Source organism: Ceratina calcarata, unplaced genomic scaffold (genome assembly GCF_001652005.2).
Source record: "Ceratina calcarata isolate Rehan_Ccalc_2016 unplaced genomic scaffold, ASM165200v1 scaffold478.2, whole genome shotgun sequence".
In the NCBI taxonomy this organism is placed as follows: domain Eukaryota; kingdom Metazoa; phylum Arthropoda; class Insecta; order Hymenoptera; family Apidae; genus Ceratina; species Ceratina calcarata.
In genome coordinates this window covers 108,447-126,490 of record NW_017172008.1, presented here as the reverse complement: position 1 = coordinate 126,490, position 18,044 = coordinate 108,447, and the positions used below count along the sequence as shown (strand labels likewise).

At 42.9% G+C, this 18,044-nt stretch overlaps 1 protein-coding gene across 2 annotated transcripts in view; it reads right to left on the bottom strand.

Annotated features, from left to right (window-relative positions):
* The window catches only part of LOC108627547 (MAP7 domain-containing protein 2), a 138,929-nt gene that overhangs the window by 119,634 nt on the left and 1,251 nt on the right, over positions 1 to 18,044 (bottom strand). The window contains exon 1 of one of the 2 annotated variants that reach the window (XM_026815669.1): positions 11,577 to 11,665. The exons of the other annotated variant lie outside the window; for it this stretch is intronic. Within the exon in view, the coding sequence (XP_026671470.1) occupies positions 11,577 to 11,619 (43 nt within the window). The 5' untranslated portion in view covers positions 11,620 to 11,665. Of the gene's footprint in view, positions 1 to 11,576; positions 11,666 to 18,044 lie in introns of those variants that run through there. 2 annotated transcript variants of the gene reach the window in all.

The following is an 18,044-nucleotide window of genomic DNA, read 5'->3' as shown; positions in this document are numbered from 1 at the left end:
ATCAAGTTTGTTGGATCGCGATTTCGAGCCGAAGTACTACGGCCTCTCTCGACCAGTTCATTATGAAACCGAAGCTATATTTAATCGTTAAGCTACGTACGGTGTAATTGCCAAGCGTCCGATGTATTAGCAAACCCATTAATTGACCCGTTCCATTAGCCGGGATACTTCGTGATGTACATACATTTATCCTCCGTTCAATCACGTCTCTAGCAAAAATCCAAAGGACGTAGGGAAACGATCAACGACCGCGCGAATCGAAAAATCGATTCGATTCGTGAACGCGCGCGTGGAGAACCATGACCGATCGATTTTTTTTTTTCCGGGGCTATAACAGCAAACGGTCCGAGTGAAAGTACATAGTACAAAGACAAGCTGCGTCGCCCGTTTAAATTGTTCGTAATCTCGAGAATAGCTTTCATGCCGGACAGTGATCTAGTGGCTGGCGTGTGCAACCGGTTTTCATCACCGGACGAGGAAACATTGTTCGCGTATGGATAAGAGAAAAATCCGATTCGATAAATTTCTATGAATGGCCCCGGGAACGTTCGCGAGTTCACGCACGCAGGTCTCATGCGCGACAACCCCCTCGATCAAACGCAGTGGGAGACACACAGAGAGAGATCGTTCGTCAACCGTTTTCAGGATAAATTAAACACGCGAGAGGTGACGGTGTCCCCGTAGAAAAATTCCACGACGCTTTCTCCATGACTGATATATCGATGCACGCGTCTAATACATACCAAAGGGGTTTCATAATCGTTTAATGCTGCCCGATTATGGCGATAACCATTTGTTATTCGCGGAAAAGGTCGGCCCCAGCGTGGTGGCCGCTTGTTGCCTGTCAAATGGCCAACTCCGCCGATAGATTCGATACAATTCACCTCGCAACTTAAGAATGTCAAACGGCCAACGATTATCGGATTTTCCGTTCTTTAAATATCTAACGTTTATATTTAGCGACGTTCACGTGCTGATACAGTGACGACCGAGGGAAGCTCTTCTTGCCGGGTGGAATGAACGATGAACGACAAAGCGTGAAGACGAGATGCGAGAGAAAAGGGAATCAACAACGTCGATCACGGGGGAAACGAGATTCAATTAGCGATAGATGTCCTTGAGACAAAGAATAACGTTGAGTCAGTCTGCGTGACTTCGAAATGATCGGCTTCGTCCGACGAAACTACAGATTCCTGTTGCAAACGTGATTACTTTCGAGCTTGCTAATGTAAAAGATTTCGTCTCGGCTATCTCTGAGGCATTGAAATTTTTCTCGTTTCGAACGCGGATACTTTCTTGCCGCACGGTTATGTCACGGAAGAATTTGACTTTTTACGAGATAATCACGTACAACATAATTTCATATTTTTATTTCCCCAGCCCCGTCGAGTTGCAACATCAATTTTAGCTTCAAGTGAATTATTCTCTGCTGAAGTTGCTCGTCAACAAGCTATAAACGTGTTTCGAAAAGATGTAAAAGGAAACGGGTTGCTGAAAAAAAATTCCCATGGATAGATTCTGTTCAGGATAGAACGTTGCTGACACGAGGTAAATTAACGAGAGGAAAATGAATGCCGCACAATTTCGCCGTAATGGGAACAGTAGCAACAGGCAGTTTCGAGCTAAATGTTTAATTCGCAATTCCTCTCCGGGGTCCCTCGAGAAAACACTTTCCAACTTAAATCGTATCCAGTACCGGGCACCGGTGAAACGCGACCGCTTCGAGTTTAATCAGCGTGAACGACTCTTCGAAAGTGTACTGCGAAACGGAATCGGTGGCAGCAATTTTGTCGAGGCATGCGTTTGTCGCGATATACATCGCCGAGAAGTGCATCGTCGGTGACTATCGGAAATCCGAGATCTTTCGGTGCTCCATAAGAAAGAGCACGATAAAACGCGTCAGATGGTACGCAGGGACCGATCGTAACAATGGGATTTATCGACAGATTGGTCGCGGTATACGAATGGAGCATGGCCAAATGCGAATAGAGAACCGATACCTATAAGCCAGCATTGGCTGATTCTGTTCAATAATCGGATCATAAACCGAAATGAGAAAATTCAGCTACTCATGGAAAGAGAACATACATTTCCAATAAATTGTAGTTGCAAACATGTTGTTGAGTTAATTGAACCACACCGAGTGTGATAACAAAATAAATTGTAATTTATAGAAGTGACTTTCAGATCTATTCCAAATTTAACCCTTTCGCTATTACGGCACAAAATTTCGTATCTAATCTGGGCTTGCAGTTTCGGTCTTACTTCATTATCATATATAAATATACTGCTATGAATAAACATTATTTTGCTTCTAAAAGCAGAGTTAAAATGGCTTGAGACGAAAGACTTGACCCCGAACGCTGACGTCTGTGCGTGCACGCAATGTGTACACTTTTGGCGGAGATCCCCGTTCTACGAGAGGCACTCCGCCGTAGCGAAAGGGTTAAATACTTGCCTATTCAAAGCTACTGGACGTATGCAGCGATAAACGTGTTGTTTGAGGAAAAAAGAACACAGAAATGGACAACGTGACGAAAACACGGTTCGCCCATCCGGTCCGACGACCTAGATCGAGCGGTGAGACAGGACGGGTTACGAGAAGCCTTCACCTCGACCTTGAAGAGCACCGACCGTCCTAGCAAAGGTGAACCGGACGGACAAACGGAGAACCTTTACCTGTTACCAGCCTTCTCACCGCGTAAGTAGCATAACGAACGATTTCCGCGGTTATGTAAGACGAAACACACATTTTATCGTGTACACGTCATCGCCTCGACCGGACTCCCATCATTGTCTTTTCCCTTGCTTTTGTTCCGCGGTCGTTACTTGCATCACCATTTGCGTAACATTAATTCCTAACCATTCACCGTGCTACGCGTGATTCTTGTTAGTAACTCATCATTATTTCTCGATAAACGACGAACGATTAGAGATTAATTTGCAGCACCGTCACTCGTCGACTTGCACTTCTCGTTCTAGACAGACCATCAATTGCAAATGCACACATGGATGGTACAGTAGCCTCCGGACGTATCGCCACTGATCGGGACCGGGCTTAGCCAAATGGAGGCTACTGTACTTTTTGTATGTGCTTTATAAGCCGTTTTTTGATCGCAACAGCCGATGATACAAATGAACGGCTAATACGTAATTGTTTGAAATAACTGTCGACGATTTTATGCTAAGTTTGATGCTGATAAAGGTGACACTTCACTCACAAACGTAGCAATTCTGCTCAACGATTCGAGAAACGATCATCGCCGAGTCACACTCGCCTGGCCGGATTCCATCTCCAGGGTCATCGGGAACCTTTAATGCTCCTTCAATAATTTCATCGCTTAGCAACCTTCACCTTCTCAGCGTTGACCATTCGGACATACCGGCGCAGTTAATGCTTCTTCGACTTTTTTTCATCCGATGATTTTGCTATCTCGAGAGCCTCGCGTTAAATTTTACGAACTTTCGAGTCCGAGTAATTTTTAACAACTCCGCGCTGATACGTTATCGAACCATATTCCTCTCTGAAGAACCACCGCCGATAAGCAGTACGTTCAGTAAAAGCAGAGATAAGCATGAGTCACGGGCGTAAATCAGAAAAACTTACGATTATTTCCAGACAACTTCAATAATACTTAATCGGTGGTTATATAAATTTAAAATACGTTTTCATACACGATACTTTGATACTCGCAATTATGTCACTGATTGTTTTCCTTCGGAACAGTAACTGGCATACGTAATTCGATATATAATCTTCAGCGACGACTTTCGTTCGAACGCGCGAACAGCTCTCAGAACAAGATGCGCGTCTTTTACAGAAGATCGAACCGCGTACCCGCGAGGAGTCGAGTTACTCCGTCGCGATACGATACAGGTATGAAGCTTCGTGTCCAACTCACGGAAGACCACCCATAAACCGGACAAACAAGAAACGGAGCTGAATTCGAACGAGTAATTAGCGCCACGGTCGTCCGCTAAACACACTCTCATTGCGTTTTTCTCCTAAACCAATGTTCTACATTTTTTTTTTCTACAATTACACACGAGTCTAATTGATTAAAAACGTCGCGGTGGAATAGTCGGCAATCTGTGCGACAAGTGTTTAATAAGGTAAAGGAGGTAGTACTGGGACAAAACGAATTTTGGAACCAGTACTTGAACATAATAGATATGTATTTAATAATTTACTGTCCAAGTTTACAATCCCTTTTGAAACTTAATACGTACAAGTGGGACAAGACGACAATGGCTGTCCAGGTTTAGCCCCTCACTAATTAATCGCGCTGCAATACCTGGATAAATTCGGATCTGGTATAAAAGGCATTCAAACGTATGATATATTTTTCACAATAAATGATTTAGTGTATTTTCATAACTTTTCAACCCTTTCTCTTAATCCAACTGTTTCTCAATTCGCTTAGAGGCGTCATAATAATATTGTCCCAGTTCTGATTCCATACTTGTCCTACTACACCACTCGTTCAGATTAAATGTGTCCTACTACTGCGGTTGACAGCAATTTTTTTTTAATGCGATTATTTTAATACATATATTACAAAAGAAGGTTTTTTTTTCTTAAATATGACTATGAGATCCCAGCTATCTGCTAAGATGATAAGTTTTCATGTACTATGCTTAAATTTCGTAGTAAAAAAACATTATAAAAAATTTATGTTCAAAAGTGTCCAGGTACTACCTCCTTTACCTTATAGCCAAACAAATCTTATTATGAATTCAAGTAAGTAATCGCGTGAGAGACGTTGAACCATCGAGTAATTTTCCTCAGTCGTCATTCTTATTTTTACGACGACCGTCATCGGAAAAATATCAGACCTATCAAATGATCAAAGATCAAGATATATCAAATGTTATCATTGCAATTGCACGCAACACGTTCACGAGCATTGACTTTTTTTTAGATCGCATAAGAAACACTTGGACTTTAATGTTCAACCTCTAAAATACTTCGAACACGTCGCGTCTTAGATAATGTACGAAAGAAAAAAAGTGCACGTCAGTAGCGCGTTAGAGAAATTAGCATGTCGCTTATCGACATCAAAGTGCATAGTACGAAAGATCATTGCGACGATGGCGGATAGTAGTCACACCCAACTGACTAAAGTGACGTTAAGTAGGCCTTCGCGTTTAACGTCGCTGGCCTCCACACGTCGACGCGTTGGCCGGCTCGGGCAAGTCGTTCGTTCCAGTCATTCCGCGGGGCTCCGTGTCTGTCAGGTTTATGTAATCGGTTAAAGGAACGTGGGCGAGGTCCATCCTGCCTTTCCTCAGGAATAACATTTGATGGACGCGTGAAGAAACGCCAGTTCGATTGACAACGATCAATTCTCGCATTTAATTTTTCTCATCCTAATTCCGATTTAAAATGGAAGAGCATCACGTTCTCATCGGTTGTGACGTTATTCCCATACATGAACACTGAAACGCGGCGATGAAAGTGTTGCTCGAAGCATTAGTGCAGGTTTAGCAGAACACGTCGTTCCAGATGCAATTTAATCGCATTCTATTCGACAATGAATAAGTAATCTCACGAGGGGCATAATAGAAATCCGCGAAGAGGGTGAACGACCCAGGCGAATTGCCAGCCTCTCGTTCCGAGAGGTTTCCGTTCTCTCGGAGGTTTCCTCGTTTGTCAGCATTTGATCCGCGATGACGATTGCACAAGGGGGTCGACCGAGGAGAAAGCCTCGCGGCTAGTTCGTGTGCACGTGGGTGGTTTCGGAGCCACGAACACCGGTTTCAGAATTAGGCGCCTCATTGTACATAGGAAACGTTTAACCACGCTCGGTCTAGCTATCGAGTCAATCGCGAATTCGTCGAAACACGTTTCGTACTCGACTAAACAACAACTGACAGTATCGATCTTTTGCCGCTGAACGACAGGGAAACTTCCAACTGTTACAAACTTACAAAACCGTTATCTTCGACCGGTGACACGTGACAAGCTACCGAACGCATAAAAATTGAATGTAGCGAGAAAAGGTCTTAATGCGTGACATAGGAACTGTTCGCGGATGCACACGATTACTGTAAATCCCGCCGACAAAACGAGACCGTTGACGTGTCCGTCAACGGGAGCCGCGGCCATTCCGGCTTATCAAAGACTAATTAGAATTATAACCGGTGTTCTAATCGTGATCTGGGAAAGACACGTCGTTCGACTGGTTATCTCCCATCAACAGAGACAGTTTAATTAATTCCGTGTCCACGATTCCTGCGGCGTGTAGTTAAAACAGACGAGCGGAGCGAAGCAAAGGCGAACGAATCTCGGAGTGATGTTAATTAAGGCCGCACGGGCGCACGGTGGTAGGTAGCAACGTATTCTATCCGAAAAGTTGCGAATTTAAGTTCACGGCCGTCGGAGAAAAAGCACGAAAGCGATTCGGGCTGCCGCGAGGTACGCGAGACCAATTAAAAGGAATTTAACGAGCCCCTTATCACGGAGCGAGGTACGATTTAGAAAATTAGTCGGACACGCTCAAGGAAGCTCGTCGTTTCCGCGGAAAGTTTAATACCTCTCTGCCACGGAATCGAAGAATTCCATCGCCGATGGAGGCTCCCTTCTCTTTCGCCGCCGCTCGTTTCTCTCCCGCGTACGGCGTCACGGTGAATTATAAATCGTTCCAGATGGAAATAATTAAAGCCCGTTTCGTTCGTTTCGCGAATGCTAATGACTGACCGAAACGGCTTGCTGCGCCTCTTAATGCGACTCCGTAACTCGTAACTCGTTTCGCGTTTAACAAGGTCGTTCTCCATACGATTATCACGTGTTCTTAGCTTCGCATAAAAGTCAGCCGCAACAAGATTGTACGCGCCTCCGTCATTCATAAATCTTAGCGCAACTTCTTAATCAGCTTATCGAACAACAAAATCGTCGGTCGTCCATGCCGTTCACAAGACTCTCGATAACCCACATTTACAACTTGCATCCATATAATTTACATACACATTCCTATCAGAATGATAACGAAATGATTCGTAATTTTCCAACGGGTTCTCATTTTATCATTTTTCATTTTATTAAGACATAAGTTCAATTAGTATCAAGATTTGATTACTCGATTCGTTAATTCTAACTGTGAATTCCGATAGTAATTGAATCGAGCATTCGTGACTCTAGTGTGGGCAAATGTAATTTAGATCCAAGTGCAAAGGTTTAATCAGCAGAGATTGCCGATGAATTTTCAACTGAGTCGAGGATCGATATCGCGACACAAATAGGGTGCGATTAGTCTTTTGTACGTGGGAGTTGTTCAAATACAACTACCGCGAAATTATTGACCGAGATAAGAGGCTGTTTTCACCGGCACGGATTCTGCGATTCATTGATACGAACACGGCTTCGGTGACCCACCTCGAACGTGAGAAACTATTCCGGGAATTAAGTCTTCTCCTTCTGCTTATACGTGATATCACCGATTCATGTCCCTCCTCTACGCTACACACGCCTTTATAAGTCTCGCGAAAAACCGCGCCGAGACGCCTGCAAATTACGTTCATTAACCGTTTTGCATTCGTATCAGATTCCACCTGGCTATCTCGGAATTAATTTTCTCAATCTTGTCCCCAACATGGGAACGAGCTATCTCTGATCTTGCATTTCCATCGTTTGCAAAATTCACGCTTATCGGAACATTGTCGACATGGTTAGTTAGTATCATAGTAAAGAACACCATCATGTTAGCCTATTTAGGACTCGTCAAAACAAATGACAGATAAGAATCGCCAAAAGTTAATTACACAGTTGGCTGTTAGGCTCCTCGAATAAGAGCAAAAGGCGAAATAATCTGTGTTTTCATTGTGATCGTTAACGTCAACGGATGTAGACCTCGCGTAGAATGACTACTACACGGATTTTAAATTCAAGAGCAAATGCACCAAAGCGAATCATCCACTTGCTTCTTGTAAAAATGTCGGATTCCCGAGATCGTTTAAACTGTTATCCCGCGAAAATTATATTAATTTCCCTCGCGTGAACTCACGTATAAACAAATAGAAAAAACTTTAATTAGCGAATCTCGTCAGCCAGACTATCGCGTTTACGGGAATGAAATGGAAGCAGCAACCGACGCGGGTTACCGTAATTCTCGACTCAAATGGAATATCGAACTCACCGCAAGCAGCAACAGCACCACCACCAATTTAGACCGATCTTTTTATTACTAGATGTGTTTCTGTTTGCTTACCTGTAACAAGGAATGAACGTTTGAATTAACGCATGCAGTAATCCGGAATAATGACTAAATAAGGGACGCGTTCGATTTAATAGGCGACTCTCACGGGACTCCTTGCGGAGGATTCTATCTCGCATCATCGGACTTGATAAAAATCAACCGCTCCTTTAGAAAGCACCGACCAGCCCATGAGAAACATCGCAAAAACAGGCTCAATAAAGCCAATTAATAATGCCACGCTTTCTATTACATTATACATTACAAACACGAGACCCTACCTGGTGACCCTAACGCGATCGTGACCGAGATTTGTATGCGAATAATTTTTCAGGCTGGCACAACCCTACGGTGATTACGACCGTACAATTTATCTAATGATTTACTACGAACTTTCAATTGAATGAGGATTAGTAATCTGGAACATCACATTTTTTTGTGAATACTTGGCAATGTCCTTATTAACAGACGTGATTGCCTGTTCATGATACGCGACGGTGTCACACGGTGCCTTTATTAAGGCAAAAATACCTTCAAATAGGACTTCTAATGATCACAAACTGCACAAACAAGGAGTGATGTAAGGCAAAATTCTATACGGAAATGAGGGGACGAATTAGCCGGTTTCTAACGAGAGAGGCGCAGCAATTTGTTGCGCGTTCCACGCAAATAGCTCGACGAATAGGTCAACCGTGTAGTGCGTACGCCAGGCCGTCGATGCCAGACTGCGTATAATCGATTTATTATCGAAAACATGTCGAACACCAGTGACCCGTTCGAGATTTCTCTGACTAATATCCCTCGCTCTTTCTCTACCTATTCAAAACTATTCGAGAGAAACTGCCGGTTACGCAATCACAATTAATGCACGCCTAGTTCAAGAATTATTGAGGCGATCGGAGTTCGTAGAGGAACAGCTTTAATGGAATTTTATTACATCGTATGCGTTTCTAAAATTTCTTCATTTCTATCCAGCGGTTCGATTTAACTCGTTATAATTTAGTATGGATTTACACGCTACTAGGAATTAACGTGTAGACAGGATTTATTGTTCACGAGTTCCCGCTAAGCGTTCCATCAATACTTTTCAAAGATACGCGGTTGAAATACATCATTCTCACGTGTCAGAACATTTCTCTACGGCTGCATACTAATACCAGATAAAAAGTTAAGAAAAATATTTGGAATAGCAAAATCCCGTATGATAATTACGTGACAAGGTGGTAACAATTGCATAATGTACGCGGTAGCTTTTCTCGCGTCACTCAGTCTGGCAGAAACCCGTTTAAGGCGACTCGCACGACTCGTGATACACGTTTCTAGTATTTAATTATTTAGCATTTAATTACGTTCCCCGAGGCAGAACACGCGCACCGCTACGAGGCACCGAATAATAATCCTCTTTCAAACCTCCGGTGATGTTCGCGCGTCCGTTCCTACGTTTTGGCTCGTTGCCAAATATGCAAATGCAATTAGAGTAGTGAACAGGTTCACGATCGGCCGCGGGAATGCGCGATTAAGGTCTTTTACTCAGAAAATCGTACCGCAAGAGAACAATATCAAGAGTCCATCGCGTTTCGATTGGATGGCCATCGACCAAATTGAAAATACAGCGTCGTGACATTGTGAATTAATTATCGTATCTGAAAGTGACAGGGTGAGCCAATTGCGGCTGCAGTTTCGTGGCAAAGGGTTGCATCGACCTTCGGCAGTCGTGCAACGACCCGTGCGTTTTTGATAAAGAATTCGCGCCGGCAAGGGGTCGTTCAGAACAGCAGTTTCAGAACATTGCTTATCGAGGTACGCCGTTCGCGAAAAAATATATGAGTGGTTTAGCGAGATGGAAAATCAAGGCTGTAAGTAAGGGGAAAGACTGGCTTTGAGAAGCGTTTCGACGACGTAATCTGTGATCTCGCGAAATCTAGAATGGCACGAGGCCGCGGTGATACAAAAGAAAAAGCCAGCTGCACACTTTTCTGTCATGGCCTGAAAAGCGTGGCTCGAACAATGCGCCGTGAATCGCGTATATACGACAATACCCGTAGTTTCCACGTAACCACGCTTTAACGCGTCCGGTGTCGCGAACGACGCTTACCGGATCCTCAAAAGCTACCAAATTATTTAACGATCTATCTTTAAGACGATACTGAATTTTGCACATTGATTAACGGTATTTAATTATAAATCACCTACTTATTAAAATCGATAATTCGCAAGACATCACAAAGAAACTATTGCATATCCTGATATCGTTCCTTATCATCAACATCTCTCGTTCACAACTCTTCTTCATAAAAAAATCACTTAGCTGTTAGAATAATGCTGAGTAAATACGGCAATACGACTATGTAAATGCCTAACGTAAAACGTGCCCCTCTGAGCAACCGAGACACGATAGTAGAATAAAGACGTGTGCGTTTTTAATACGTGCGATCGGGTTTCCGTTATTGACCTAGGCCATGGCTTATGGACACGCGTTACACCAGGGCACGTGTGCCGCGGTTAGACAATAGTAGGGGTGGATTAAGAGTTATTCGAGGGAGGCGTTAGCGCAGCCACGGGGCAACTCGCCAGAGATCAGTGATTCATTTATCTCGACAGATCATGCTTAAACACGAAATACGGGAAGAAAAATTCTTTTAGCGACTGGGTCGCGATGATTCAGGCCAGAATAGTTAGTCAGAAATGTTATGAGATTGCTTAACAACCGGAGTCACGGTACGGCAAAAGGCAAGTTATACTAACATGGAATATTAAACAACTGGTTTCGTGTACCGCTGCTCGTTCTCTGCAATTTAACGACGTGAACCGTAGAACGGGTTGAAACATTGCAAATTCGCTGCGACGGATTTCGAGGAGGTACAAGAGCGCATATAAAAATTTTCAATTTCACGATAACGCTCCCGCAGAAATCGTTCCCTTATTCCATTTTTAATCTGACAGTTACATCTCAGACGGGAAGTTAGTTGGATTCTCAGAAAGCATCGATCGGTTCCGAGGTAGCGTTCTCAAGAAGTTCGCGTTGCAACCGGCAATTTTCCAGGGAAAGGAAGAATACACGTGTATCGCAAACATGAAGATAGAGCAGTAGCAAAAATTATCGCGCGATCGATAACGCCATTACGGTGTTGCACTGCAATAAACGTTGGTAGAACGCGTAACGTGAAATCTGTTTACTTCCTGGCTCGGTGCATTAATCACGGGCTAATGCCCAAGTTACTCTAGTAATGGTACTGCAGAAAAATAATTGCGTCACACTACGCGACCATTCGTTCTTGTTCCTCGCAGGCCGTGATAGTAACCGAGGCCTCGTTAGAGAACGTCGAGGAGAAACGGTAAACCGTTTGCGCGAGACAAACGTGGACATTGTTGTGTATCACGTACCTAAATTAGGCTGCCCGTAGTCGGCGAGCATCGCGACGACCATTGTGAGCACTCACGATTTAGCCTAGACGAACTGTTTCACACCAAACGTCATTCAAAAATTGAATAGATACACGCAGGTCGAAAGGCCCCGCCACGAGGAAGGAAAGAGGAGACAAGAATCTCGCGAGGAGATGCTGAGAAGCAACTGGTTGACCGAAAAAGGTAACCGGGACAAATTGAATATGAAAGTTGGACGCCTCGAATGTAAACCGTGAATCATCCGCTTAGAATAACGTGTAGGCACACATTGTCATAGAAACTCCACGTATCCATAATCGATTCGCGAACAAACGAGCATGAACACCTATTTAATAATGATTGCCAACAACTTTTCAGAGTGTCACGAACCCGACAACACGATGACCCTTAGATCGTACGGTATTTCTAAACGATTCTTTCTAAGAAGCGTCTAAGGTCAAAGATCGGGGAATCGTGTCTCCTTCTTCCTCCGCGGACGAGGACGGAACCGTGAATAAGCAAACCGAAGTCGTGTATATCAACGGACGACTACTTTCTCGATTGTCTCGCGCGTCTCGTGAATGCCGGAGCCGGAATTCCGTCGACTCCGCGTCCTTGACTTTCGCGTGGAAGACGCGTAACGTAACTGGCTTGGTACCGCTCTTCCAGGATCGCGATCAACGAGATTCGTTCTACGACTGCGTGAAGCCGAGTGCGGCCACCACGATGAATCAACCCCCTTCTCTCCACGAGTCGATGCACCACGAGTCCCCCTCCTCCCTGCCCTCTTACTCCTCCATCACCCTCGTACCCGTTTCGCGTCCCGCTGCCTCTTCACCTGCCCAATTTTTTCCACGCCCTCGCAAACGAGCCAACGTGTTGGCCGTCACGACGCCGAGCGTCGGTCTCGGCCCTGCACAAAGGATGACCAGAAAAGATCCCACCCTTCACCGAGCACTCTTCTTCAAGAAATTCCTTCCACGGTCGTCCACTTCCCATCGTGTACATACGTGAAGTCGTGTACTCTGGCAGAGGGTAATTGAATTTTTATTGGGATCGATGAACCGTCCGATTCTTTTTCTTTTTGCCCTTGACTACATCGAGCCTTTTACGTTTTTACGCTGTCAGGCGATCGCATCGCGCGAAGCCAGTCAGCCGTGGAAATTTTTAGGTAGGCGCGATTTTTCAAACGACCAGTGTGTACACTTTATAGACAGAATCACTAGAATTTGTTAATGTTTGAATATACCAAGAGGAAGTAGAAGATACGAAGTCTCTGTAAAAGGACGTATAGTCGATAGAACTAATTTGGTAATAAAGCTAGATGAAAAATTTAAAATGGGACTTCCATTTAGTTGTGAGAAGTTCCGTCTGCAGATGCAGATCAGTTCTTCTTTTTTCAGTCGAGGCCTGGGACATTTTGTGACGACATCGAGCCAGGCACTGTGCCAATGTCTGAGTCAAGCAATGCGTCAAGAACGCGCGCAGGAAGCACGTAAAAATTGAAGCTTGATCTTGTCCTCTAAGTCATCTAACATTAGCTACGAGAAAAATTTTACCACGAGAAAAGATATGAAAATTTCTAATGCTTATCTCCAAGGAGATTTATAAATGTACAGGGCATGATTACAAATATTGAAAAATTGATATTGTTATTGTAAAGTGCAACGTGAGGAAAGTGTTAGTAAATCTGGTATAATTATCACGTGCCTCATTCAGGTTCGTAGTGCCTAACACTCTTATTCAGTTTTCCTGAAATATCGCTTACGTAACGCGACTAGTTTCAGCGATGCGTGATGTCCAAAACTTTCCGAAACAACAGACAGGATTTAGCCAAAAATATACATTCACTGTGGCATCCATTATTCGACCCGAAAAGATCGAATTAGAATTTCAAATCTACTTATTAAGCCTACAATTTCATAAAGTGACTCTATTCTTACGATTGAAATTGATTCACCTCTCCACTCCATTACACGAATTGGCATAAACAACTTACTATGATTCATGACTTTAATTTATACTGGAATATCAACAATATTATATTTAAAATTGCAAGGCATTAATCACTAGATATTTATGGACGATGCGATAAAACGTGATCTAATAAATCTCGCGAATTTTTCAATAAACATATGCGCGTTTCAGCGATAAAACAGACTTTCAGGCGGTCGCATCGAGATCGTCTCGTTTCGAGAGACGACCTGTATCGGTGACACAGAAATCGTCAGAACGGCGGCGTTTAATAGCCGTACGAGTGTGAAGGCAAAATTTTCACCGGTTTCTCGCGACAACGGTGTTTCAGTTTACGAGAGATCGCGTACAGCACGATCCACGTGCGTTACCGTCGAAGGAAAGTTCCAATTAGTCACGTACGCGATGTGACGTATGCGCCAATTCAAGTCCTAATAAATCGTGCGAACCGGCAAACTCTGTACACCGGAATTAGCGGTTCTTTCGATTTTCCATCGAAGGTAATTGAAGAGACCGCAACGGCATCCCCAACCTCGCGATTCAATTGGATACAGTTATTCTCTGTGATGTAACTGCAGATAACACCCACGGCAATTGTAATATTCTATTACAAAAACAATTTATTGACGTGTTTATATCGAAGTTACGATTGCGAATATCGAGGGAATTCGCGTATGTGGAGTTTCGTGGGAGCCGCGATATGGAACGAGAGAGGCTAGCATGATTAATACGATAAAAATAAAAACCAACCGGTTACGTAATCGGCGCTCTGCTCATGTTTAAAATTAGACTAGCAATTGTAAATGTATCAAGGCATTTAAATGCACCTAACGCAGTTCAAAGAATTGAAATGATCCTTCAGTTGAAGAAAAAAATATCTGTTTTCATTAAGGATGTATAGGCTATATATTTAAACAANAATTGGATATTTTCTTCTATACTTTTAGCATTTAGCTATTTATTATTAGCATTGGTCTTCAGACGTCTGATTTCTTTTTAATTATAGGAAATGCGTTTTTCTGAAGTACATAAACTTTTGAGATTGACTGTATAGCCAATACATCCTTAAATGAAACGAACGATGTTAAATCAATACAGAAAACAGACAAAAACCGAAGGTGGGATTATATTCTGGCAATTCGAATGAATTCACTTATCATTGAGAGAAAAGTTTTGTTGGATTATTTATAAGTCCAGATAACAAAAATGAATCTTACGTTTATATGAAATTCTACGCTTAACACAGCGTGTTTATACACGAAACTGTTATGCCAATCATTTATATTAAGAAAAGATTATTTTAAATAAGTTTCTTCTATTTAACCCATTAACCAATAGGTACCATCCGGAAATAAAACGCCTTGATTCTTTGTCAGAATCAGACTGTAACGACGTTCTATTGCAAATCAAAAACATGCAGGGAGCAAATAATATTATCACCAAAGAGTATGCAGTTGATACGATGTTCTAAATCATAGATTGTCGTCTTCATTTAACATACACAACGGCGCAATAGAAAAGCACGTGCATGATTCAAAGTCCGTTACATCAAGATAACGCTAAATGCATGAAAAGACCTGATTACAACTTTAATTGCCGATTTTCTCAAATTTTATTTGTATTCCTCGCGCCGAGAGATCTTCTCCAAGGATCTAACGAGACAGGAAACGACTTTCGAAAACGGTAGCCGGTCAACGATTACGTAACGGTGTTAAAATAATTAGTGCGTATTACATAGAGCGGCGTTGCGCTCGTAATTAGTGGCCACTTGGTACAGAGCAGCCAGAACGCAACACTTATTCAAATACGATGTCTTGGAAGATAGCATCAGAACCACCAGGTGTACAAATAGCAACTGCGTTAAAAAACCTTAGTACCCATCTCGATAACCCTTGAGATCGAACGCGACAAAGCTGGTTATAGAACCAAGTCGTGGAAACCGCATTGGTACGTCGAAAAGAGGCGCGATATCGATTTCGCTGGAGTGCGAAGAACATTGTATTGCAGTAGCTGCGCAATGTCTCTATGAACTAGGCTAGACACTCGTCGATATAGAACGGGACGATTTGTTTCGACGGTCGGAGCTTGTACCTTCTCCCTTCGCCGATTCGTTTAAATGCCAATCAATTTAAAGCGCTCCACATCGTTTCCTGTTTATAACATCCCGACGTGACAATGGCGAACAGACTAAACGTCGCAGACAAGGGCACGAACGCTCCCATTCAGTACGGGGACAAATTAAAATATGTAGGCTACAGCATGAAATTTAACTACGAATTGCTACCGAGGGTTAATCACGTGTTTCGGAGAACAGAAGTATTATACATGTTCAAAGAAGATGTCTCTTTTCAATGGGTCTGAATGAAAAGCGTCTGTTTATGTGCCAGTTCGAGAGGATGAATTATCAACGCTTCTGTTTAACAACAGCCCGTATACACACGTACGGAGCTAAAGTGGAACAAGACCAGGCAATCATTTACGGCACGCATGCTACCCTCGAAATCGATAATTTACCCGTTTAAGGACCAGTTGATGTACAAAGCGAAGAATAAATAAAACCGTAGCAAGATTGAACGGCAGGACGAGAGATTTTTTTTAATCACAATGTCGTATAATCTGGCTACATAAATTTTATTTCACCGTAAATATTTAAATCCCATCGTCATTTTGCATCCTTAAATTTTTCTGACGTTTATTTGTACACGAAACGACAAAATCTCCTATCGATTTTTAATATTGTATGGCAGAAATATTGATAGAAAATACGAAAGGTGATATGTTGTTTTTACTATTGGTAACACGTAGCGATCGCACAAATGGCAAATGGAGCAGATCGACGTAGAATATCTATCGAGGCTTCCTTTATTGACGCTGCATTACCGCATGGAAAGTCACGTTTATATTGTAATACGTGCTCGTGCCTCGCACGATGCGATGCTAACGGGTCGGCTGAATAATTTCGAATTATGATTTAATCGTGTACAATTCCGTATTCATTACCGTTAATTAGGAAGAAGAAGTTTGACGAATCGAATTGATAAACCGTGGCTCCGATCCGAACACAATCTTTTCAGTAATTACTCTATCAATTAAGTTATTCGAGATCGCAACACGAGTTTGGAAAAAATCGTAAGACGAACCGTAGCTGCAATGAAACATTCGAGCACATACCCCGGTGTGTCCGAGCCGGAAAAAGATGATTTACGTAGCGATTATTAACTAGGCTGTTAGCAAAATTGAGAGCACCGCCGACTTATAAACCCGGCGACCTTATTTTCAAATTATATATTCGCTCGCGGTTCGTAGACCTGCCTGCGCAATGTGCCAACGTTCTACGCAGATGAACACTCGATGCCACGTGCACGTGTACGTTCTTTACGATACAGCGATCGAGAACGACCCGTCGAGTGCAGGGGTGCAACTGACATTTGGGATCGGGATAAAAACGAAGACGCGTGGCTTTCGTGAACGAACGTAAATGGCCGGCTTCCTTCCGTTCAAAATTCACCCGTGCATGTCTAATGCCAGCTGGCCAGTACGATGCAGCAATAAATTGTAAAGTCCTCAAAAAGAATACCCAAGGGCATACCCGTAAATTCTAACTAAAGGAAGAATTTCAAATTAAAATATCGACTAATAATCGCTGTAATTTGAATTTCAAATTGAAATCGGCGACATCGTCAAACTGAGAAAAACGCCTGACATTAAGCGTTCAGTACAACTTGCAACAGTATTTAAATCGAATACATTTATACAAACCGAGAATGCTCGCTGTAGAAAACCTCATTGAAGCAAGCCACGGCACACGGGTAAAATAGTAAGCGAGAATATTGATCCGTTGGTTCTACATAAGATCGTTATCATCACGATGTTTCTAGAGTATCGTTGAAACGGTTAACAACGAAAGAATAACCGAATGGATTAAACGGATATTACATTGAAAAACGTTGCGAAGAATTGAACTGACAGTCACGCGATGCCAGGGCGCGCCTTGACTTACGGTTCACGCCGAAATGAATTGGCTCGGTATCCTTCTACGTCTACACCGAGATACCTACGCGCCAAGATTGATCCGTATTAAAGGCGTAGTCGGAGAGAGGACGGGAAAATTCTAATAAAGATGCATGGGAACTGGTTTAACGTACGAGGCAACACCGTTGGAGGATGTGGCGCATAATACTGGGATGCACAATGAAACAGTTAATCGCGTTATACGTACAGCCGAGAGGAGCAGAAATCAAAACTGATTACTCGGCGATGGTAATCACTACTGTCGGTCTTCCCAACCCTAGTCGAATACATTTGCGTTGAAAATGATCTCGTAAAAAAAGAGACAGCCTGATAAACAATGGTCGGTACGTAGATAAGAAACCGAATAGATGGCCGATGAATGATAATCAAGTATCAAGCAAATAAGCACTCCACTGGCTGCATACACATTCGCGAATGACAATATTAAACATGGGTACAATCATGGTAAACATACACTGGTTA